Genomic DNA, 23,296 nt, shown 5'->3' with positions numbered 1-23,296 from the left:
TTTTTAAGGACATTTTAGAATATAGAGGACAAGAAGCATTCTGTCCAGTGCAAAGGATTGGTTGCTATTTGATCATAAATATTAATATGCAGCTTTCTTAAGATACTGATGCAAACAGAGCATAAATCCTTTTATTTTGAGGTGAATTTTTGAAAAAAATCAGATAAATTAGCCTACTTTCAGAATACTACTGAAACAGGTCAGGAATGTAGCTGGCATTGGGTTATTCCCTAGGACTGTGGCATTTTTTTTTATATCCTCCTGCATTCAGGATGCAGAATTTCTGAATGCTAGTTAGTGTTTTAGCAGAGCAGTGTCCCTTCAGACTCTGCTTTTTAGATTTTCTGTACTGAAATGATTCACATCAATTTTATTCCTCAGGCCTTTGAATCACATACAATAATAGTATTACATTATAATGACAGATGAAGAGCATTGTATACAAGCTTGTAATACAGAGATGAATAACACTGTATTTTACTGCCTGTTAACACAGGTTTATTACTTCAGCAACTATATGTCTCCAAATGAAAGGCAGTGTTTTTATTAATTTAGGAATAGCACAAATTTTTCTAAAGACATTTTTGTGGAAAGTGTCTTTGAACTCATGCAGGTTAACAAAATTGGTGGAGTAATTGTAGATTTACAAAGGCATAGCAGAAAAGCGTAACTGATACGTATATCATCTCTGCAACTCCAGCACAGCCCATGTGATCTCAGGAAGCTTAACACTGAGATACTCCAAGAATGTCCTGGGTGCCTTTTCTGTCCCAAACTCAAAGCCACTTCAGTTGAAAGCCTCCACTTGATTTCTGTAGACAGGGCCGGTCCCCAAAGGCAAATGAAGTTGCGAAAAGACCCTTGACCCAAACTGCTCAGTCTCTGCTGTGTTTTTCCTGCTAAAGCTGCAGAAATTGTCTGACTATTCTTATAATCATAGCAATATATTTAGTTTACAACTGCCATATTTCCAATGCTGGGATTGATATGGGCTCTTTGGTGCAGAGTTTGTAGCCTCCAATGACCTTTGTTTTTTGTAAACTGGGCAATATGCCTGTGTGAGAGGGAGAACACTGAGTGTTTGCACCTGTACGTACTTGCAGTTCCTTCCTGAGCCGGAAACCCGCTCCTCATATGTCTGTTTTATTGTGTAAATTAAAATACACCTTACAGTAAGTGGAGTTCTCCAGAATATCTTGCTTCTATGTTTTTCCTCTTTCCTCATTTCCTTTGGGTTTCATTGTTCTGAATAAGCACAGGAGAACAGAGGGAGTTAGCGCACTGTGTCTAAATTGAATTTTTCGTGCATCAAAGTGTGTGGCTGCCTCCTAGGCTACTTGCTTTTTAACTATTCTGGGCTTCATGCGTCATGGAACTCAACTGGAAGACTGGAGATCTGCAGGCAGTGTGTCAATACATTAAGAGAATTTCGGTTAATGGTAAATAACTCAGTTTTAGTGTTATTGCGTGCCTGAGGAATCAATTATAAAATCAAATGTTTTAAAATACCATTACTCATTAAAATACATTAGTGTATAGCTTTGTGCACTAAAGAAATGGAGGTATAATATTAGTAATTTTATATTTTACCAGTAGAGAATTAAAAATATTTTACATTAAAATCTTCCTGTAGAGCCTACTTCTCTTCCTTCTCCCTAACCCATCCTATTTTGCCAAGAGTGTCTGAGAAAAGAACCTATTCTTTTCCTTTTCATCACATTCTTACCAGGGAGCTCACAAAATATAAAATCCCTGTAGCAGCATATTATTTTATTTCCAGTGCAAATAAAATCTTAACATATGTTAGATATGAATATTTTGGCTTTCAGACAACTGGGAATGGATGGATTGGCAGCATTCCAGTTCTAGTGTGTCACTACCTCAACTTTAGTAATGCTAATTTCATCAGAATTTAACTAGTGAGGTGGTTATGAAATAATAAGAAAATTCTGGTTCAATTTCTAATTGCAAAAATCATGTAGGATATTGGTGTTCATGTGCCTATGTGGTGATTTCAAGATTTTTTTTTTTTTTTGCACCAGTAATGAGCTAATGTCACCCTGCACCTGTGTCATTGGAATTTTTTTTTGTCCCCTAACAAGAAGCACATTTACAAGCTGCTGATTTGGCAGGGATGTTCAAATTTCTGCCTGGACATCTTGCTTTGTGGATTTTGCATATTTCTGTAGTACCAGTAACAATGATACTTAATGGGCATGTGTTCTTGAAAGGGCAGAGGTTGGCTTTAGGTGAAAACACCGAAACTGCAACATTGGGAAAAGGCCACAGCACATCATGGAGGTGGACAGAGCAGGCTATCAAATAACTAAGCAAAAGAGCTCATTGAGGCTTCTGCAGTTTTGTGAAGAAGGCTTTGTGCTGCACTGACTCCTCTTAACAGCAGGTTTGCCATGTTGATAAAGGTTATCTGTGTGGAAAGTTGGCCAAGAGGAGTTGGTGCTAGGAGTCATGGGAGTGTTTAAAAAAAAAAAAAAAAAAAAAAACAGTTGTCCAGCATTGCCTAGGTAATGTGGGAGGAATAAATGGGAAGGATGAGGAGATTGAAACTCTGTTTAAAACAAAATACTGTAGTACAACAAAACAAAAACCCTTAAGAACCCTAAGGATTGTGATTTTTATTTTCCTGAGAGTGTAAGGAAAGGCTGCTAAAATACATGTGAAGTTAAATCGGTGGGATTAACATAAAATGATCTGTAATGTTATCCTTTATTTTTCTTTACAAAAAATAATGATTTAAATCAGTGTTTTTCAGTCTTTGATTGCAGGAGTTTGAAAATGTTGCAGGGATTTAACCTTCTACTGCTTGGTTTACTTTTCTTAGTCACCACTTGTAGATACCTAATAGTATACAGACCCTCAAGGCTGTTACTGATCACTGTTTCTACATCCATTGGCTCATAAAATGCATTCTGCCTCAAACCCTGCCAACTTTTGTGCATGGGAGGCATGTCTTCAAAGTTGAAATCTAGATGGATATGGTGTAACTGTCTATTCTTACTTCCCTCATCTGTTCCCTTAAAAATAGTCAATGCAGTCCTCTTCAGGGGAATTAGAAGAACTTCTGCTATTTTACTTCCTTTCTTCACTGTAGCCAGGCACAGGACTGTAATTGTAATGATTCCCATATTTTAAATTGCTGGTCTGCATCTCTGCCAATTTAAAGTGTGTGTTACTGACTTTTGTTGTTGCCTTTTTGGTACCAATTTCCATTAAGAAGAAAGCTCTGTCCACTCATCTAGGAAGGTAGTTAGCCAACCTAAGGCTTTCTGTACGGAGTAGCTGACTATTATTTTGTCCTACTACTTGTTGAAAAATTATATGAATAACTTCTGCTTGTAAATGAAAATTCTGGTACTCTCCTGTTTGCTCTAAGTAAGTTTAAATAAACCTTTTTCAAACCCAATTTTGACTGGTTTCCCAGGTTTCATTTTAATCTTGTTTAACTGGTAACATTTAGTTCAAAATCCCCTAAAATTATTTGACATTTTTTCCTAACAGATGAGTAAAACTTGAAAATATTAGCTTTGCTGTTTTGCATTTTCTTAAGTTGCTGTGAAGAACAGCACTCTTTTACCTTAATAATTTCTGATATATATATTCTGATATTTCTGATATATAACAGAACGGTATTACACTGACATCACTGTTTGTAATAAATTGGGACAGAAAACACCTGGTTTCAATGATCAGATTTTTTTCCTGTTCTGAAAATAAAGCCAGAAAATATTCTTAACTCATCTGGCAGATAGGCAAAAAGGCATCTGCAAATAGGCAGAAACTTGTATTTTTCTAGTGAGTGATTACTTCAAATGCTTTGGAGGTAGGGAAAGATAAACTGGCATGATTCTCTGTATATCATTTTGGGAGATGATACCACTTTGGAAAGAGCTATAAATTCTGGTATTATTTCCTTAAGCTGTCTCTTTGAATGTGAACATAACTTAAAGTGCAGCATCCTCTCTAGGCCAGTTTTACAGGGTTGTGAAGTGGGAGTTTGTTTTGTACATGCTCTCATTGTAGATGTTTTCATATCTGGAAGCCTAGCAGATCCTTGAGGCACCTAAATGAGAAATAAAATTTGAGTATAACATAGGAGATGAGAACAATCCTGCAAATGGATGCTGTGAAATTCAAAGAAACTTTTTAGTAGGAGCAGAATGATGTCAGAATGCTTAAAAATTTGTCTGTGATCTTTTGTGGCTCTGTATGTATACAGTTGTTAGTATGGCAGAAATGCATAACCAGATTTTTTTTTTTTGTCACTGAGTTTTACATTACATTATTGCAGAGTTGCTGTAAAGAAATGTGGGAATAAATACATGCACTTTAAATATAGAAATTTAAAATAAATATAGGAATAAAGGAATCACAACCTCATATTTGGTCAGTCATGCATAGATTAAAACATCTTGCTAGATCACCCATTCCACACATTTGCACCCTGTGTCTTTGTCCTGTTTCCAGTGTGACAGCTTGAGCTCTGTGAAAGCTTGAATCTTGGTGTGAGCAAACAAATTAAAGATTCTCACCTTGGCTTCTCTTGTACTTAAAAATCTAGTTATGTATCTTGCAACATCTTTTTTCATTGTCTGGGAAACTATTTACCAATATGATTTAAAGCAGGTCTCAATCATTCTTTTTTGCTGATAATTGATCATAGAAAGAAAAAGCCCTGTCCTTCAGGGTTTTGAAGACTAACTTCATCATCTAAAGGTATCTTGATAGGGCTCAAGATCTGTTAAGTAAAATCCCAAGGAAGTAGTATAAATAATATTCTGTAGAACAGAAGAATCATTCTCTCTGGGAGAGTGACAGTCCTTTGCCAATACTCCCCCTGCCCCCCTACCCTGCCAAAGCTTGAAGGTCATATCACAAAGCAGATGAGATTCTGCCTTTTGGAAGGCGTTTCTTACCAGACCATGGTTGACTTGCAAGTAGATAGATGCAGTGAACAAATTCATTTAATTTTTTACTTGTTACTATCAGTTACTTGTATGGTAGTAGCATTAAAACCCTCAGCTTCGAACTGAGAGCTGTCACTGTAGTTACTGCACACTGAAGACAACACACAGGCCCCTGTTCTGCAGAGTTTACAGCTTAAATGCAGGATGAGATGAGACCTATCTCATATCTGGGGTGCAGAGACACAGAGCGGGGAGAGTAAGGGAGGACTGAGGGGAGCCATTGTGCTGTCAGACTTCTCTTAGGTCTGTATGTGCACTTCTGGCTGGCTAGTCACAGGCTCAGAGTTGGAGCTGTTGGTGTTATGGGCTGTATCTAGTCTTCATATTCAGGAACATCTCCTCCAGGAAATGCACATGTTGAGTTACTGATACTTGTTCTAGACTTGAGGGGAATGTTTCTTTTCTTTTCTTTTCTTTTCTTTTTTTTTCCCCTCCCCCAATAACTTTTCTCTCAAGATACTTCCCCCCCCCCCCGATCTTTTTCTCTCTTTTTTTTTTTCTCTCTCTCTTTTTTGGTCAACTCTTACAACAGTAGAACTTAGAAGGCAAAAAGGGAAAAGAGAGGCCAATTTGACTTTCCCATATAATTCAGTATTGTAAAAAAGTTATTGTATATGTTGAAAGCACATTGCCAGCATTATTCTTGCTTGCTCCTTTCTTTTCTTGTGAATACTGAAGTATTGTTCATGTAATGAGGCAATGGGAAGTGAATTCATTTTCTCAGTCCTTACAATGCTCCCTATAACAAAGCTGGGTAGTTCCAAAGGAGATGGGACTTATTCTTGCCAGGACAACATCCCAAACTTCTTATCCATCAGGTTTGTTCATCATAATTCCACTGTTGCTTTTTAATTTTATTAAATTTTCCCACTAGACCTCTGCAGCTAATGAAAACAAGGTGTTTGGTGGTAATATATCAGAAACAGATTCAAGAACTTACCAATACAAACTGGTCTTTTCTTTCTGGTATTAAGAGCTTGAAAAATGAAAAATACTGAGAACAGATTTCATAAAATTCATTAAGCATCTTGTCTTAATGTTATTTAACCCATTTCAGTCATTGCTGAGAGTCTTAGTGAAGAAACAAATTACATTTAAAGATGAACTTATTCCTCTTCTACACCATTGGAATTGCAGCGTTGTACTTTGTCTTCTGCAGATTTGACTCTAATAGACTATAATTAAAAAAAGAAATATTTTCTTAAACTGCACTTTCTGCACTCTTGGCTTCCATAGAAATGGAATGGTACATAAACAGAGGGGAAAAAATTGATTTGGTTGACACATCTGTAAGACAAAAGTAATGCAGCTCTCCTAGATGCAGACATACACTACAACTCCATATAGACACTGTACAGCGCTGGCTGCACAAGCATGCAAGGTCTCAGTCTAATAGCTGGAAAGGTCCTACTGAAAACAATAGGAGTGTTAATACAGATATTGCATATCTTCTGCAGAAGCAGTGACTCTAAGGCTTTCCCTCAGTGGTGTATTTCACAGACAGAAAAAGCAATATTCATATTAATAGTTTTTATGAACTCCAGTTTACCATTTTTCTATAAATGGGTCAGAGCTTTTCTGTGAATGGGTCAGAGTGCATCAGCTTGATGCACTCTGGAGAATTTAGCTGTGACACAGCAGAGCGTGAGCATCTGGTCCAGCTACTTTTTCATTTTTAAATATTTCAAATCCTGAACTGCCTCAAGATGTGAAATAACCTATTGTTTAGGAATGCGCAACAGATAATAGCAGCTTATAACTTTTGGCAGCCTTGAGAAAAAGGGGCATGATGTTAGGCATGCAGGGGGTTTTATTAAATTTTTTTTTTAGTTTCTAACTCTATGGTAGCACTTGCTTTTTTAATTATTTTTTTTGTTTAAATCTACTTCATAATGAATGTTGAGAGTGAGTATATATCAAGTTTGGTAAGCCAATTTGTGTAACTGACTTTAATCAAGATTTCAAAAAATGTGTTTACCTTGCTGTCCATTTTAAAAACCTTTTGCTGAACTACTGCTGAGGACTTAGTTCAGGTGCATTCAGTGGAGTTCTTGGGGGTGTTTGTTAGTGCCCAACTAATCCCCTCACTTCAAATCAAGTGAGGAAGATGATGGGTCTCAGAAGGGCAAAGGGAGGGTGGGCAGGTTTGTCATACAGAAATGAAAACGGAGAGAGGAAGAGGTGGGAGTGTAAAATTTGCTCAATTCCTCTGTAGACCTAGATGCAGAAGTACAGGTGTTTTGAAAGAGCTGTGATCTAACAGCAGCTATAGATGTGACACTCCATCTGCGCACTAATCCACTCCTCCTGGGATCTGCACAACACACTAGGCTGCCCTGTGTCATTATGCAAATAAGGCATATGTGATTATTAATGTAATATCCCAATTAACAAGGGGCTGCCATTTAGAGGGGAAGGGAAAGCACTTAGATTTGGGAGGAAAATAAAGATGCAAAGATGGAACTATATAGAACTATACAATACCAGGTGACAGGATGCTCTGCCTTTGCCCAAGAGGCATGTTTGTCAAAGGCGTGGTGCAGAATTCCTCTGTAAGTGTGGTGGAAATTGTCCAGGTCAAAGGAGGGTCTGGTTGAGCATGGGAGCGATGGGGGGAGCGATAGGATCCCTGATAGTCATTCAGATATGGGTGTAGTCTATGGGCACTTAAATAACACTTGGGCAGACTTTTGGTCAAAAACAAAATGTTGGCAGTGGCTGTAAATTTTTGGACCCTGTATGGTTTGGGTGCATGGAACCATCACTTTAAAGTTCTTTTTACCCAAATTTATTAGATTACTCTTTTTGGATAAACTGAGTAGCTATGCTAGCTGTGTAACTCTTTTTTTAATGCTGTCAAATGAAACAAAGTATAAAAATCTCTGAAAGTGCTGTCCTTCAGGGAGACTCACCCTGTATTTGCTCACATGATGGCCTGTTTGCTCAAAGGCTACAGAAAACAGCCATCTCCCTGGTAATGCACAGCAGGGTTTTACGTCTTAGAAAAATTATGCATAATTGGTGCACTCTTTTTGATAGTTAATCTTAGCAAAAATATAGGTAGTATCCAAATAAAATGCTTTATTTTTTTTCCCCCTGTTTGATGGAAGACTCTGGAACAGGATAAGAGTTATCCTGTATCAGTGCTGTTTCAGGAGTAGCCTCATCATACTGATGGGTGGCCTTAACTTATGATGTGACAACAGAGAATGCAACCTGCTTTTTATACGGTAGATTACTACTGATGGATGATGACTATATCTCTCTCATAAATTTAAAATAGTGATTAAAAAGTATGCAGGCTTTTAGCAGATCTTCATTACTTTCTGAAATCCCTAACACTTGGTCTTAATTACATCATCAGGTTTTAACTTGCTGCCTTATGGATCCCTGTTACTTGAGACTTTCTGATGGGGCTGTGAGGTGTTTTAAGGAGGTGTCTGTTTATTGTTCTACATTACACCATTTTCCTATAAACAAAGTTCTTCGGAAAAGCCCCTTTTACAGTTAGCTTCTAGCAATACCAGCTCAGAGAAGATGGAACTGAAGTAGAAATTTTGCTGCCATTAGTTGCTGCTAGCATTTGGCACAATACCTCTAGTAAGAAAAAATTCAATCACTACTTTTGAGAACAGCTGACATAAGGGGTCCATCAAAAAATGTCCAGTCCTGCTTTTATCAGCAGGCATGTAATGACGGGTCCATTAGAGTTCAGTTGGCCTTGCAGACTGTTATGCTATTTATAGACCTTTAATTGAACTGTTAATACAGTAGTCATATAAAAAAACGTTAACTTTAATTGCTTTTTTTCTCTTGACACCCTCTTGCACTTTTGTCTTAGCATTTGATTTTATTGTTTGATATTCTGCTGTGAAAGTTGTTTGAGTACTGAATGGCCAACATAGTTTGACAAATGGATAGCCATTTTGATTGCATTAGTCATGCCTGAGTTTTCAAAATCCTATGTTTAGAATCCAGAATATCCCAGTTCTGTTTAGCAAGCAGAATATCGTCCATTACTCTAAAGCCAAAGTTGTGCATGTCTATCAGTATGTATTTAAGCAAGTTAAGTTGCTATGTGATGTTAACATATAATGACGTTTTTAAGAAAACGTGACACCAAATACATTGTCCAAATTCCCTGTGTATAGATATACTTCATTTACACTACTTCAGATAGTGTTGTTGCTTTTTCTGTGGATGTAGACAGAATATCTAATTTTGTCCTAATTAGTGTTTGCCAGCATGTTAATAGCATTGTATATGCTGAACAGAGTAAAAAGGAAAGCAAAACTAAAATTAGTAAATATGAGGACACTGCAGTCAGCCTCAATGTGAGGCTGTAATGTGTGATTATAACATAGTTTCCTAAGTATTTTGATCCTACAACTTCACAGCATCACAGAATGGTTGAGGTTGGAAGGGACCTCTGGAGATCATCTAGTCCACCCCCCCTGCTCAAGCAGGGTCACCTAGAGCATGTTGCCCAGGATTGTGTCCAGATGGCTTTCAAACATCTACAAGGATGGAGACTCCACAACCTCTCTGGGCAACCTGTTCCAGTGCTCAACCACCCTCACAGTAAAGAAGTTTTTCCTTATGTTCAGATGGAACTGCCTTTGTTTCAGTTTGGGCCTGCTGTCCCTGGGTACCACTGAAAGGAGTCTGGCTCTATCTTCTTTGCACCCTCCCTTTGGATATTTATACACATTGATAAGTTCATCCCTTGGTCTTCTTTTCTCCAGGCTGAACAGTCCCAGCTCTCTCAGCCTTTCCTCATACGAGAGAGACTCCCATAATCATGTTAGTAGCCCTGTGCTGGACTCGCTCCAGTAGCTCCATGTCTCTCTTGTACTGGGGAGCCCAGAACTGGACACAGCACTCCAAGTGTGGTCTCACCAGGGCTGAGTAGAGGGGGAAGGATCACCTCCCTCAACCTGCTGGCAATGGTCTTCCTAATACAGCCCAGGAGGCTGTTGGCCGCCTTTGCCACCAGAGCACGTTGCTGGCTCTTGGTCACCCTGTTGTCCCTGAGGACCCCCAGGGCCTTTTCTGTGAAGCTACTTTCCAGCCGGTCCATTGCCAGCCTGTACTGGTGCATGGGGTTATTCCTCCCCAGGTGCAGGAGTCTGCACTTCCCTTTGTTGAACTTCATGAGGTTCCTCTCTGCCCATCTCTCCAGCCTGCTGAGGTCCCTCTGGATGGCGGCACAACCCTCTGGTGTTTTGGCCGCTCCTCCCAGTCTTGTATCATCAGTAAACTTGCTGAGAGTGCACTCCGTCCCTTCATTCAGGTCACTGATGAATAAGCTGAACAATACTGGACCTCGTATTGACCCCGGGGGACACCGCTAGCTACAGGCCTCCAACTTTTTGCCACTGATCACGACCCTCTGAGCTCGGCCATTCAGCCTGTTCTCAGTCTGCCTCACTGTCCACTCATCTAGCCCGCACTTCACCAGCTTGCCTATGAGGATGTTATGGGAGATGGTGTCAAAAGCCTTCCTGAAGTGGCAGTAGACAACATCCACTGCTCTCCCCTCATCTACCCAGCCAGTCATTGCATTATGGAAGGCTATCAGGTTGGTAAAGCATGACTTCCCCTTTGTGAATCCATGCTGACTACTCCTGATCACCTTGTTATCCTTCACATGCTTGGAGATGGTGTGCAGGATGAGCTGTTCCATCACCTTTGGAGGGATGGAGGTGAGGCTGACTGGCCTGTAGTTCCCTGAGTGCTCCTCCTTGCCCTTCTGGAAGACTGGAGTGAGATTTGCTTTCTTCCAGTCATCAGGCACCTCTCCTGATCTCCAAGACTTTTCAAAGGTGATTGAGAGTGGCCTAGCAATGATGTCCACCAGCTTCCTCAGCACTCGTGGGTGCATCCCATCGGGGCCCAAGGATTTGTGGGTGTCAGGTTTTCCTAAACGATCTCTAACCTGAACCTCCTTGACCAAAGGAAAGTCTTCCTTTCTCCAGACTTTCTGTGTGGTCTGCAGGGCCTGGGATTCCTGAGGGCCAGTCTTAGCAGTGAAGACTGAAGCAAAGGCGGCATTCAAAGAATCTGTGTATCCTTTGTCACCAGGCCCCCTGCCCCATTCAGTAGTGGGCCTGCATTTTCTCTGGTCTTCCTGCGTATTTAAAGAAGCCCTTCTTGCTGTGCTTGACTTCCCTTGCCAGATTAAACTCCAAATGGGCCTTGGCCTTCCTAGTTCCATCCCTGCATACTCGGATGTTTTCCTTGTCCTTTCTGGCTTCAGGATCTGCTACTCCCTGGTAAAGGTTTAAACTTTTTCACAGACTTCCTTCTGCAGTAGTTTGAGGGGTGTCCTTCCTTTTTCTGGAAGAGGAGAGAGGCACTGGACTGAGCTCTTTCTAGTCTTTGTGACCTGTCTTTGTGGATGCTATACAGACTTTTGGTTAGCCCTAAGACTCTCTCTTGGACTTTCTTCTGGGGCTCTTGAATTTCCATATTTCTTAAAGTCTGGCTGCAAACTCTTCCATTCGTGAGATTTGGGGTGTTCTGGCTCACTGTGATATTACTCCTTGAAAGTGTTGTGCAGGCTGATATTATGCAGGATACTTTTTTGTCACTATGCCCTTCCTTTCTTTTTCAACATCTATTCCAAGAGTTGGCTTTTCACAAGTTGGCAATGTATTAGACAGTTTGAAAAATTAAAGAGCTGCAGTTGAAAAGAAATAAAGGAAAACTGAAGGTAACAGCAGTAATGGTAATTAATATAGGTTACTCAATAAAAACTTTTAGATATTTTTAAAATGTCTACAAATTTTAGTCTGTTTAAACAGAATAGATAAATTTGTCTGTGAATGAATTGTAGTGCAATTGATTTACATCTCCAAATTGATGATTAACAAATCAGGCCTATAATGTGTAATCTAGAACTTTAAGATGTTAACCTACTCCTCTTATTTCATGATTATCTTTACTTGATGAACCTTGACTGTGTCCTAAGCAACAGAGAGAGATGTCAGATTTTCCACACCTAGAATTTATACTGCTTAGCCTTTATACTTGGCATAATGTAATTACAGTAATAAACCCTTTAAGAAAAAGGAATACAGTTTGCTGTGAAGGTATTTTGTGTAACCCTTAAATCCCAAATGGGAACTTCAGTGAGCAATCCAGTATGCACTTTTCAGCACTGCTGTAAAACTTGGTACTGCCAGGATATAGGACTGGCATGTGGTGAGGTGGCGGTGTAACATCAGGCCTCGGTAAGCTATTCTGTCATTTGGACACTGGACGTCTGATCCTACTTCTATTGAAAAAAAAAAAAAAGAAGGAAAGAAAGGTTGCTGAAGGCCAATTCCTGCACAGTAAAATTCAAGTGCTCTAATATACTTTAATAATAATGGTAAATAACTTGGAATTAAGATACACATATAGAACTCTTTTATACCTGTGTGGGGTGGTGAAACCTCAAAGGGCTATTATAACAAATAATAAAAATGCAGCTTCAAAAATTACCTTTCATCATAGAACATTCCTCATCAAGAAACTGATTATCTATTGATCTGTCACTCTCACTGCTCTCATGTCTCTATTTTTTTCTCTTCACCTTGGAGCTTTTCATACAGGCTGCTTAGAGTGGCTTCCTTCCATGAAATCTCTTCTAGTCTGAGCTGTGTTTCTGTGCTTCATCCTTACCAAGGCTGGCAGTTGTATCTTCCTAGTCATGACCTGAGACACATCTGTTCTGTCCTCTCAATAGCTATCAGTACTCCATATTGCTGCACCATCCTTCACCTTTTATTTATGTGTGCTTTTGTAGTTCTTTCATCTTTTATTTCTTCTCTGAATTTTTTTCTTGTGATATCTGGACTCCTGCAGCTGAATTTGGAATATTCTTGCAGCTGAACTGATGTTTTTATAGGTTTTATGAACAGAGTACCAACACTTTCTGACAAAATCATTGTGATATTTTTTATTTTCTCCTGAAGCGGTGTGCATATTTGAAGGCAGAACCTACTTTGAAGGACAAAGAGAAACTGTGTATTCAAACTCAGGGGACTGCATTCTGTTTGAGTGCAAGGTAAGAACACTGTGGCTGGAAAATTTTTTTGTAGCATGTTAGAAATACTAATGTCTCACTGAATTAAACTGTTGAAATGCAGGGAGGTGTGCCTTGGGAAGTGGCAGCAGAAAAGGCACTTCAGGGTCCTGTGTTTATTTTGTCTTGCTGAGTTCCACAGCAAGTTTTGCAAATAAGTTTTTTTTTGTAGTTGCAAGCCTTGATTATGCAACCTGACAATTGAGCTGCATTCTCTCCTCCTTCTACATTGTGACTGTCGTATCGTGACTGTCATCAGTAATGAAAAACATCCAGACTGCATTATGTTGCTATTTGCACATGCAGCGTTGTTCAAAATTATGTGCTCAGTTACAAGGGATGCACAAATGTAACGGGAGCATAATTTGGAATAATTGTTAGTGGCTGTGAATACGAAATGGAAGGAAAAAAGCTGGCATGTCAGGTGTCTGATTACGTTTCCGCTGTTGGAAATCTGGGGGAGTCACTGTTTGATTTGCAAACAACGCACCTGATGCCTTACCTTGCCACGTTAGCAGCGTTGCTTTTCAGAACACAAAGGCAGGTTAAGGACAAGGCAGTGCAGCCACAGGGCGATGCCACAAGCTCTGCCTCCCCTTGTTGGGCATGGACCATTGCTTCCCCATGGAGCTGCATGCCTGGTGTGGAGCTGAACAGCTGCACATTTCTAGAGCAGAGAGAGGGGGGGGGGAAATCCCAAACATGTTCTGTAGCTGCGGTGGCCCCAGAGGAGTGTAACTGCCATATTCAGCAGCGTACAAACTCCCCTGGGCCTAGGCTGTAGGAAATCCTGACTGTCAGACCCAGAGTAACTGGATTAAAATCCTTCCTGACTGTGAAGGCCAGAAAGCTGTGGCAGATTTTGCCTTGACTTCAGGGCCGGGACTCCTCTTTCAGGCCTCCTAAAAAATCTTTCCCTTCGGTAGTGTGAAGTGTATTGTGCCTTTCCTGTCTGGTCCTGGGGGGAAGTGGGTCAGAGCTACCTACCAGACCATTTTTCTGGAGATTTACAAACTTCATTTATACAGTTTTGGAAAAAAGTATTTTAGAAAGTTTAACTGGTGACTGTTGTCTTCCTGTTGTTGGTTTTTAATCTTTTTGAGCTTAATTCTCTGAGTAGGTACTTTGAAATCCATTTGAAAAAGGAGGGAAGATGCTGACCTGAAATAATTTTGGAAACACTGCTGATTCAGCTGTACAATTTTTGTATTTTCAACATGACACTTGGGACATGAATTCTGTGATTAGTAAATATACATATATAATTAAGAACCATCAAAAGTTATATGGTGTTGCCTTGTGTTTCTTACTGCTGGTAAATATGATATTGTATGAGCACAAGCCTTTGACTGTGCTAGCGCATATTTTGTTGATTGTGCTTGTTTGCTGGTGGGCTGCCTGATTGTAGTGGTAGAAATACTGTGCAGCAATTTTGGCTGATTAAAATTCTGTTTTTCAAGGACTGAAATACATACGATTTCTAATGAGCAGCCTTGTGAATGATGTTTCAGAGCAGAAAGTCTGCATACTGTGAACTGTGTGGGTCAGTTAGGAAGCTGTATATGGGCACTATGTTATTGCCACCACAGTCCTCATAAAGGATGTAATTAATGACCCTGCTCAAGAGACTTGATGGGGAATGGCACAAGTAGAGATTTTAAGGTTAAAGGCTACTGGTGATGTTAGCAAGGCAGCGTAGCAAGTGTCGTCTTTTGCTTTCAGGTATGCGTAATCCTAAACATTGCGTCTCTTTTTTCTTTGCTTTGCTTGGCTTTGCTTTTCTTTTTTTCTCTTGCTTTTCTGACTGCTGCAGTTGGATCCCTTATAGGCATGCGCTTTTTCTGTTTAAATATTATAAAACAAGTGAAAGAAAAAATATCTTTCAAATTAGTTCGTAAAATAATTAAATGTGATCTTGAGTACCCTGATATAATTTCTATTGAAGGATTTGTTGTCTTTGGCTGGACAGGTTGCCGGGTTTTGTCTCTTCTGGTGTACAACCACGCGTCAGTGGCTGGCTTGCTTTTCTGTGTGTTCAGGTTAGGGTTGGGTTGGGTTCTGTTTCGAGTTTGTTTGAGATAAAGTCTGAGAAGTAATTTCGACATTGGCCATTGTGCTTATCATGTTTCATCTTTATATTTTATGCTTAAAAATAGTTTAAAATTAAATGTTACACATGCAATAATAATACAGGCAATGGCACATTCATGATTTTAGACACTGTTCATGTATGTGGAAATAACAGGGTCCTAAATTCAGTGAGCTCATATTTTAACAAGATTGCTGATTTTAATACAAATGCCACCTAGGAAGATGTTTGCCTTGACTTCTCTCTTTGTCATATCATGACTAGAGCGCTGCAGGATACATTCCTTAGAGCCCTAGGGAACCTGAATGCTGCACATCTGCAGTATCCTGACTGCTAAGGCCAGCATTTCACTGTGATCATATTGCAATGACCGTGCGTGTGACCCGCACTGAGTGCCTGAAGATACTCAGAGATGATCTTGGCCATGGCCATTTACAGAGAGCTGATACAAGCTAGGAAACCCTCTTTTTCCTAACAGGGAATCAGTACCTATTTGCTTTAATGTTACTACCACAGTTGAGATCAGAGATGTTCAAGTTCGATTTTTATTTGATTTGTATGAGGACCCTTGATGCTGGGATCCTCTGCCCCAATTTTTGAGAACTAATTGTTACCCTTTCAGGCATTATTTTAGGAGAAAATTTTGAGGCAGGTTGCTTGAGAGTTAAGGTACAGGAAGAGTGAGAACTGTTTCCACATTTTTGCTTGCTTTAAAATGTTTGAGTATGGGGAAGTTCCTGATGATTTTATTGTGTTGAGTTTTCCTTTCAAACAGCTCTCAAAGGCACCTGGAGTTTGGCAGAGGCAACTTCTTGTTTGTAAATTGTAAAGCTAAAACCCAAATAAAGTTAAAGCATCATTCAACTTTTTTCTCCTCCCACAATATTAATGAATTACCTTAATTAAACAGGACCACAAAATGCAGCGTACTCCAAAAGACAGTTGTCCAACTTTGAATTGCCCGGAATCACAACAGATCCCCTTATCTCACAGTTGCTGCAAAATTTGTAAAGGTAAGATAATAGCAGGATCCATATAAGCTCAATATAATTTTCTGTTCTTACAGGTCATACAGACTTTTTTCTGAACATTTGAAATAGGGTACTCCTAAACATTATAATCACTGTAGACCTTGTAAAGCTGAATACGTAAAGTCTGCATCACGACATCTGAAAATTGTTAATGAAGTGTCGAATAGTGTAAATTCTGTGGAACATGTTTGTTGGCATTTGTGTGTTTCATTCTAGCCAAAAGTGGGTGGAAATCCACAGAAGCCTGATACATAATTAGTGATTTTATACCCTTCCTCCATTCCAGTGGCCAAACAAATTGAGATTGGAGAAACGTCTGTGTTCCCCAGCATCTTTGATGTCTCTTTCTGACAATGTTTTGTGCTGTGCAGTTGTTCATAGGGTGCAGTAAATGGATATTGTTCACTTGTTTGTTGTTCTACTTTGTACCCAGAAGTGGAAGATTTGGTGAATACTTTTGTATGCTATGTACCTCTGTTGCACCCAGACAGATCCTTAACAAAGAGGAGAGATGAAAGAAATGCTCTGTGTCTTGAGCCTGCTCTCTTGATCTGGACTAATACCATTACCTTCAAGCTATGAGCAATTGCACTTTCAAGAGGCTACGTCTGTTTCTCTTGTAGTTAAATCATGATAAATTGATACCTACCTTGAAATAAGCCAGCTCTTGGGCTGGCTTTAGATACACTTCAGTGAAGAGTGCAGCTATACTGGTTTCGGTGCTACTCGGTGGAAACACAAAGATTAATGACATCAAGCAGAGAGATAAGAGCAAAATAGACGAAAAGAACTCAACAAAAGTTGATAGATCTTGAAATCTATCACAGTCAAAATGAATTTTCAGGTGATAATTTTCTGTAAACTCTTTAGTGGCTTAAAGAAAAGAGTTCTATGTTTGTTGCACCTGGTGTAGCTTGAAAGTTTTAATGTATGTCAGATTAGTGCATTCTGAACATTTTCAATCCTACCTGAACTGTGCTAGTTTTGACTCTCATGAGCTATAGGTTTCAGTCTTTAAACAAAAAGCTGTTGTACAGTATCATTCAGCAGTGTGTATTTTGTTGATTAATATGGCTGATAGGTGAGTGTAAAGAATCTTAAAACCCACACCACTTCCTGGGTAATATCTACATTCATAATTCTGCAGTACTAAAGTGTGATACGAGCCAGTCTGGGCCAGGAAATTCAGAACTAAGACACTTGCTTTGTCATTAACTCAGGCTTCGATGAGGAAGACAAGAAAAGGGCAAAGAGCAGATATTGCCATGGATGTGGTCAGAGGTTGCTCTTAACACACATACTGTGCCATATCTTTGAATTCTGCTGTTGTCAATGATTTTTTTAAAAGTGTAGCGCTTTTAGGTTCTTTATGTCCTGTATCGGATACAGGACAGCATTGTGGTAGTTATGACGAATTACAATATTCAAGTAGCATTATTGAAGCATATCCCTAGGAGGATATGGGAGCAAGACAGAGAGAAAGACCGTAGCAGAAAATTGAAAAACATCTGCTTCTGTCACAGTAGGTCTGTGACGTTTGCACCATGACCATGTCACTGATTCTAAGCTCCGTGCATCTTGCATTTACTCGCTCTTCTGTTTGTCTTGTCCTGCTTTGCTTGATTGCTGTTCCTTCACACTGTTCATGAACTGCTCGAATGCAAAACAACCCTCTGATTTCAATTCCAAGCAAATGCTGCCATTTTCCTGATTGAAATGTGCATGTAACTGAGCTTCTGGAAAGTGAGGAGTGGAAGCTCTTTCATAGCAAAATATGAAGCAGAAAACAGGCAGTGTGATGAAAAGTAAAGCAATCTTTATAGCCAACAAATATTTGGTAGTTGTTGTTTTATGAGAGACCTGTGTTTCAGCCTAATTCCAGCTTGGATTCTGGAGTTCTTGCTGTTACTCCAAGCCTGATCCCCTGAACCTGACCCACATTCTCCAGTTCCCCTACGAGACATTTTAGACATGGAAGTAGTTACTGGAAAGGAACAATGAAAGAATGCTGCTTCACCAATTCTTGTGATTCAGTTAAAGAAGAAAACTTTAAATAAAGTCACTGAGAAAACAGTGAAGGAGACTAGCTTCACACTTTTTTAGACAGATGTGGAAGTTGTGGAAGCTTCAAGTCAGTTACTGTAACTAGCTTGAATTCATCATAATAAAGGAGGATTTAGAGGTGTTCAGCAATACAGCAGCATTAGATTTCTTGAGAAATTGGGAATTAAGGAATTAAAAAAAAAATCTACTGTGTTGAAAAACTCACTTTAAATCTTCTAGCCTGGAAAAGGAGTTCAGAATCTCAAAAATTTGTAATTAACGTGCAATGGAAAACAGTTCCACTTGGAGGGGGAGGAAAAAAGATGAATGCAAGAAAGAGGGATGGCTAAAAGGTGACATTTTAAAAATAAATTTCTCTGAAATGGAAAGGAAGAGGCAATCAGGGAAGAGTATTCGATCTGTGGAGCTTGAAGGAAAAGGATAAGGAGAAGAGAAAAGCAAAATAAGCCAATGTTAACCAAAGATTTTCAGTGAAATGTGGAAGGATTTTACAAATACACCTGGGAACAAAAAGTGCTAGGAAAAAGAAGGTAATTCCATTAGTAAATGTGCTACTGAGTATCTAAGCTATTGAGCTCTTTTTATAAAAAGGTGCAACCATAAAAAAGAAACTGAAGAAAAATGTGCAATTAAGAAATGTCCTGTAAAAGTACTCAACAATGACAAGGAGACAGTAAGGGGATTTAAGTAAGCCACCTATCCGGCTGCCATCAGATCAATGGCATAACCTGAAATTGAATTGAAGACCTCAAGACAGTCTGTTCTCATGGCCTTTACTACTCCTTTCATCTGCTGCATGCTTGGTACAATTTATTTTTCTATATCTCATGCACAATAGAAAGGTATTCTTTGACCTAACTGAAAAAAGATAGGACTGTCTTTGACAAGGACGTTTTATAATCCTTAGATTCTTTTTAACCCTCAATCGTATTTGTTTTTGTACAGGCCATGACTTTTGTACTGAAGGACATAACTGTATGGAGCATTCTGTCTGCCGAAACCTAGATGACAGAGCTGTCTGTAGCTGCCGAGATGGTTTCAGAGCCCTTCGAGAGGACAATGCTTACTGTGAAGGTAGTACCTTTTAAAGGTGGTTAGCTCCACTGTATAAATTACTGTGGGAAGAATGTATTAATTTGTGAGTTCTCAAAGTGATGGGTCCATTGAATGCAATGAATTAAATGTGCAGCATAGTAATCAGCTAGAATAATTCTCTCTCCAGTTAAGTGTTTTTTTTTTTTTTAATATGATCGGTGTTGAAGTTACTAGTTAATATGGCTGAGTTCTTGAATTAGAAGTACGCTTCCATAGGAAAATCTTGCCTTTCTTTTCATGATATTCTGCGAACAAATGGTACAACTAGTATGCTATCAAGCTGTTCTTACAGTAAAGCTTAAGTGTTGTCAGCAGCATGGCCTTTTACCAATCAGCAGTTCAGTTCAGATTTAGCCTGCTAAATTGAAAGCTAAGCATCTGTGAGTAGAGTCTAAGGTACTCTGTGGTCCCATCTAATGACTGGATTGTTCTCTGGTGATGCACAATTATATGCTGTGAATCAAGGCCTTTTAAGATGATTCTTTTGGCTGAACTCTGCAAAAATTAATGCCTGCCGCTCACTTGAATGAGTAGTTGCATTAACTTCAATGGGAATGCTTATGTGTAAGTTTACATGTGAGAATTCATGATTGTTTTCAGGAATGGAGTGTACAACTAATTCAGCTTCACATACATGTCTGTTTAATGTTTATTGTAGGCTTTTTGGTGGAAGCCTGTTGTCAGGAGTAGAACTAAAAACCATGCAAGAACAAATCCCTTGCCCCTCATCATATCCAAGCAGACATGTGACATGGGGACTTGCTGTACCGCTTATTCTGTGTTGCAGCATCAGCCACTCTTTATCACATAGTCTTTGGAGATGGAGCAGAGGTTTAGGCTTGGATCTGAATTTCTGGGAACTCATCAGCCATTTCCCTTTTGAAAGGATCACTAAAGCAAAGGAATTACAGTGAAATCAGGCTCTTTAAGAATGTTTTTTCCACAGCTCTATTGTTGCTCTGATGACTGCAGAGAGGGCAAACAAGTCATGCTCTTAGTGATCTCCACATCACTCCAACCAGTTAGAGCTTGTTGCTACCTACATGTGGAACTTGCCAGGCATATAATAAGCAAAAAATAGGGAGCTGCTTGATCATCCTGTGGTGAAATGTTTTAGATGAGGGCACGGTAGAGTATCATATGTGAGATCGATGCATCCATACTGTAAGTGGATTTGCCAGTTTGTGCAGTACCTGAATCAATATGATGATTTTGGGGGAAGGTTTCTTAGCCTGAGTGCTTCTGTATTTCTTTTTTATAGTGTAGTGTTTAATAAAAACATTCCATATTTCCCAGTGCCTTTCAAATTTATTCTGTTTTTATAGAAACATATAAAACTAATTAACGTTAAAAGTATGTGGCACATCTCCAGATATGTGTCTTTGTCTTAAAAGTTTCCACTAAGTGCTACTAGTTCTTTTTTCTGTAGCTCCTCATTAATTCCTTCTTCTGTATCATGTTGTCCAAGCTCATTACAGAAAGAACTGTGAATCTTGTAGAATTCCCTCACACTTTTCAGTGTAAAAAAACAAATGTTGGAAGAGGTCTGTCACTTCTATGGTTTACAAGACGGCCTATGAAACATGGTCTTTATTAGAGAAAATCATATTATTAGGAATTCTTGAGGTAGGAAGAAAGAATACAACAAAGAGCAACTATAAAGATGAATTTATTAGTAATATTCAAGAAGCAGTAACGCTTTAGCAGCATCAGCTTTTTAATTCAGTTCTTTGCTTTCATAATTTTATAATATTAAAACTATTAAGATGAAGCAGTACAAGGGATTTTGTTGTCGTGTTGCTAATCAGCTTACAGAATGGCTATATTTTTCTGTGTGTGTACATATATGTATATATGTATCTATGTGCATATATATGTACATATTTTATATATGTGTGTGTGTGTATGTATGACAGATAAATAGTGAATGGTGGGTAAGAAGTACCCCCTCGCTTGTGAGACTGGTAGTTCCTTGCAATATTGTCAGTCATTGTTCTCTTCCTGAAGTTTTTGTTCATAGCCTCATTATCTCCAGCCCTGGAGTTATTATCGCAGCCTCCTCAACACCTGTTCAAATTTCTTAAAAACAAAACACAAAGAAAAAGCTTACCCCGCTGACCCCCCCCCCCATACACACCAAAAAGACCAACCCTCCAAACTGCAAAACCACCACCAACAAAAAACTGAAACCCAACCCCCCCGCAAAGCCCAAGAAAAAACCCAGGGTTTCTTGAACCCTTTTTTCCTTCTCAAGAGCTCATGTTGTTCCTCTCCAACCTTCATAATCACCGTTTTGCTTTTCTTCTGTGCCACATGAAGTTGAAGTTTCTCATGTTTCTTCAAGTTCTGTGTAATTCTACCCTTTCACATTTTCCTATCATTATTTCAGACACTCTGCCCAGCCAGAGATACCAACTTGGATACCAGATTCTCTCCTAACTTTCTCTTTTTTATTCTTTTAGTCCTGTTTGTTTAGAAAAACAGCAATAGCAAAACCAAAAAACCCAACATATACACAGGAGCAAAGGAGGTTGGGGGGAACTCCTGGAAATTCATTCATTTGACAGTGAATTTCATTTCACAGTTCATTTGAGATGCTCTTGATGAAGACTGCTTTTTGGCAGAACCGTATACACACACCAGTAAGTCATTCAGTTCCCTCATTTGGTTATCGACGAAGTGATAATTGCCACCCAGCATGTGATCAGCCTTGCTGGCCCTGTGAGCTATATGCTCCTCCATCTTTTAAGTGTGAGAACCTGGAGGCATGTACTGCTTCTCCAGGGAACAAAAGCCCCCTCAGCAATTCACTGCAGGGAGATGACAGTGGGTCTCCTCAGCTGTGTGATTGCAGGGTGACCCTGGCAGCCCCAGCTTTCTCACAGCCAAGGATGAAGGTAGCTCTGCAGGCACAATGATACAGCTTTGCTGCCAGTTGTGTAGCATAACCACAGTGCAGGAACCGTGCTTGAGCTATACACATTTTGTATATGGCTCAAGAACCACAGACTGGCCTTCCCTGACTGAATGTAGAGGTTGCATGCTGGAAAGATAGGAAATAAGTTTGCAGATTTGAACCTGAGGATTGTTTTTGTGGAAGGGAGGAGCATGGGACCACGGAGACTGAAATCCCAGTGTCTCTTCAGACAGGGGCTTTTAGTACTGTATCCCTTTTCCCAGCCCAGTTGTCTCTTACAAGGGGACTGAGTCCTTTTTATTTCTGGGAAGTGTCTTGATATTTAACAATGTAATAGCGAAGGGCACAATAGTAATAATATAATGCTGAGTCCTTTTTAGAGCCCTGTCTCTCATCTTGAAAACCCAAAATGGTTCCAGTCTCCCTCTCTCAACACATACCCTTTCTTCAGAATGCCATTATTGTGGTTTTCCTTACTAGTAATACCAAATGTAGAAATGTTTCAGACAAGGTATTTTGTAATGACTGGGACCCATGGATGTAATAACTGTTTTTATGTTTGCACTTCACAAACTTAAGATATACTGCAAAATTGGATGTTACTGATTCAATGTCAGAGCCAAACTTACATTCCTCATTCATGCCCGAGCACTGCCAAAATTAAAAGAATAAATAGAAATAATAATGCTGCCATTGGAAGAACTTCATAAAGCAGAAGAACAAAAGTAAAAATATTCAAAGATGGCTTCAGTATGCGTGTAGGAGAGCTGCATGAATTTCATCTGAATGATGGAAGACTTTGGCTTCTGTCCTAGAAAGAACTGATGCTTTTCCAAAACTATGTGATGTCTCTAGATACTGCTATGGCAGATACCTTTCTGTTTTATAATAATGATATTTGTTAATATTTATGTCATGTTTAGTTTTCCCTTGGAGAACTGTTAAAAGCCAGACTTTAAAGAGTTGGGACTTCTTCATTTATATGCTGTTACAGCAGTGCTGTGCTACAGTTAAGTTTGAGAATAAGTTCCACTTAAAAGAAAC

At 39.3% G+C, this 23,296-nt stretch overlaps 1 protein-coding gene across 2 annotated transcripts in view; it reads left to right on the top strand.

Moving 5' to 3' along the window:
* The window catches only part of NELL2 (neural EGFL like 2), a 154,036-nt gene that overhangs the window by 50,700 nt on the left and 80,040 nt on the right, over window positions 1–23,296 (top strand). For both annotated transcript variants that reach the window (XM_026117662.2, XM_026117661.2), the window contains exons 10-12: window positions 12,947–13,038; window positions 16,056–16,158; window positions 19,186–19,314. In XM_026117662.2, the coding sequence (XP_025973447.1) occupies window positions 12,947–13,038; window positions 16,056–16,158; window positions 19,186–19,314 (324 nt within the window). The remainder of the gene's footprint in view (window positions 1–12,946; window positions 13,039–16,055; window positions 16,159–19,185; window positions 19,315–23,296) is intronic.

This window comes from Dromaius novaehollandiae, chromosome 1 (genome assembly GCF_036370855.1).
Source record: "Dromaius novaehollandiae isolate bDroNov1 chromosome 1, bDroNov1.hap1, whole genome shotgun sequence".
NCBI lineage: Eukaryota > Metazoa > Chordata > Aves > Casuariiformes > Dromaiidae > Dromaius > Dromaius novaehollandiae.
Note: the sequence above shows the minus strand (reverse complement) of the source record. Positions and strands in the feature narration are given on the sequence as shown.